The sequence below is a fragment of the Mizuhopecten yessoensis genome, unplaced genomic scaffold, assembly GCF_002113885.1.
Source record: "Mizuhopecten yessoensis strain PY_sf001 unplaced genomic scaffold, ASM211388v2 scaffold7497, whole genome shotgun sequence".
NCBI lineage: Eukaryota > Metazoa > Mollusca > Bivalvia > Pectinida > Pectinidae > Mizuhopecten > Mizuhopecten yessoensis.
The window spans coordinates 20016-22452 of NW_018407077.1; the positions used below are offsets into that span (position 1 = coordinate 20016).

Consider the following 2437-nt stretch of genomic DNA (forward strand, 5'->3'; position numbering starts at 1 on the left):
AGAAATCCAAATAATTGTGAGAATCTGTAGGTTTACAATATATATCGCTAATAATATTTTGTCCTTTAATTTCTACAAAAATATCCAAGAAAGGTATTCCTTTTTCACTTAACTCCATTGTGTAATTCAAATCGGGATGCAAGGCATTTAGCATATTGAAAAATTCCAGAAGATTCTCACCTGGAGGCCAAAAAACAAAGCAATCATCTAGAAATCTCAAAAAGTTGTCTTTAAAATAATTTGCAAAAGTAACACTAAATGTGTTTTTAACATTTGTATAAAGTTTATCTTCTAAATACCCAAGGACAAGCGTCGCATAGGTAGGGGCCACCTTTGTTCCCATTGCAGTACCTTTACACTGTTGGTAAAAATTACCATTAAAACAAAACGTATTGTTTTCCAATACAATTTTTATTGCTTCAACAATGAATTGTTTATCAAATCTAGAATCTACTTTTCCAGGACATTTATTCAACCAATAGCTAATGGCCTCAATTCCCAAATTATGTGGAATATTTGTATACAAGCTTATTACATCAAAAGTTACAAGTTTACAATCCTCCTTAACTTGATTCGGCAAATGAGACAAACATTCTATATCATCACGTATAAAACTCTTTACCTCCGTACATAGAGGTTTCANGAGGGCGGAACTTGGACAATACCATGCTGGAGTTCCAATGGAGCGTGTACATATGGATATTCTCGGGCCATTACCAGTATCCAAAGCAGGAAATAAATACATCCTTGTAATCGTGGATCAGTTTACGAAGTGGGTGGAATGTCACCCTATTCCAGATCAAAATGCTGAGACAATCGTAAGGGTGTTAGTGGATGAATTCATTTCCCGGTTTGGCTGCCCTCTGGAATTACACACAGACCAAGGACGGAATGTGGACGGGAATGTGGTACGGCACCTATGTGAGGTGTTAGAAGTTAGGAAGACTAGGACAACACCTTACAGGCCTTGTTCGAATGGACAAGTCGAGCGGTACAATCGGCTACTGTTGCAGATGATTCGGTGTTATCTCCAGAAACAACAAGAGTGGGACCAGCATCTCCAACAGATCGCGGGTGCTATAAGAGCCACCCAGCATCGTCAGACTGGCTTCACCCCTAATCTGATGATGCTGGGGAGAGAGGTCAATCAGCCAATTGATCTGATGCTGGGAACGGTGGTAACAGAAGGCAAAAGCATCCGGACCACTGCAGACTATGTCAGCGGAGTGATTGAACAAGGCCAGAAAGCGCATATGATTGCTCGGGAACATCTGCGGGAAGCCCAGTTTCGACAAAAACGGGACTATGACGTCAAGGCGCATCAACGTCATTATGACATTGGGGATGTTGTATTCAAGCTGGATACTGCTACTAAAGTTGGACGTAGCCCAAAGCTGCAGCAACCCTGGAACGGACCATTCCTGGTGGTTGAAGTGAAGTCTCCAGTGTTGTATAGAATCAAAGGTAGGAAAAAGGAGATGATAGTCCATCATGATCGGTTGAAGCTATACAACAGCGACATCTACCCTGTTTGGTTTAGACGAATGCGGAATCGGCTGATCTCCATACCAGAGGAATCAACAGCAGACATTGAGGATGACGCGGATGTGCCAGATCTCTCTGGGTTGTTTGAGGCGGGTACACAGACGGGCACGCTGGCTGTGAATCCTACTTTGACATCTGCAGGGAGGACTGTCGTCGACAGTATCCAGGATGTGGGGGTGACTTCTGATACGGATGACACATTCATTTATCAGCTGGATGAGGAGGAGCTCGAAGAGAGACCACACAGACGACAATGTCGGAGGCCTCAGTATCTCAGGGATTATGTGCAGGACTGAGGAGGGGGATAGACATGGGAACTTATGTATATATATGTCATGTTAATAATTGATATAAATTGTATATAGTGTTTTCAGATTTGCTACTAAACATGTATATATATGTATATATATATGTATGTATATATAGATATGGACCTGGGGGATGAAGAGCATTTTGTGCCGGATTACGATGAGGATGTCGAGAATGAGCCACCGATTCCATGCGTGACGGGAAGATCAACAGGCCGGCGTAGGGGGAGAGAGTGTCCAGTCTGCCCAGGACGGTTCTCGCATCCGCGTAGACATGTGCTGCGAACACATCTGCCATGGTTTGCCTGTCCATCCTCGGCATGCAGCCTTTGTAAGATACAATTTGGCCAGGTGAAGATAAAGAGGATACTTATCCAAGATTTCCATAAAGGGAATGAAACAAAGTGCGACCTAGAAGACAAGGAGTGGGGCCAGTTGATGAATGGAATTCTAAGGGAAATTCAAAGGCAGTTGGGATTCAGGTCATTGAAGTCTATAATTGAGCATGTAAAAGAAGATCCAAATTTTGCTAATTGTCAACAAATAGTGTTCCTACCCGAGGAGGAGGGGTTGACAAATGTCTT

General features: G+C 42.8%; 1 protein-coding gene across 1 annotated transcript; it reads left to right on the forward strand.

The window, feature by feature from the left end:
* The first annotated feature begins 680 nt into the window (after positions 1 to 680).
* LOC110453770 (protein NYNRIN-like) lies at positions 681 to 1841 on the forward strand. Its single transcript, XM_021502905.1, has one exon. The coding sequence runs from the start codon at positions 681 to 683 to the stop codon at positions 1839 to 1841; it is 1161 nt and encodes a 386-aa protein (XP_021358580.1).
* The last annotated feature ends 596 nt before the right edge of the window (positions 1842 to 2437 follow it).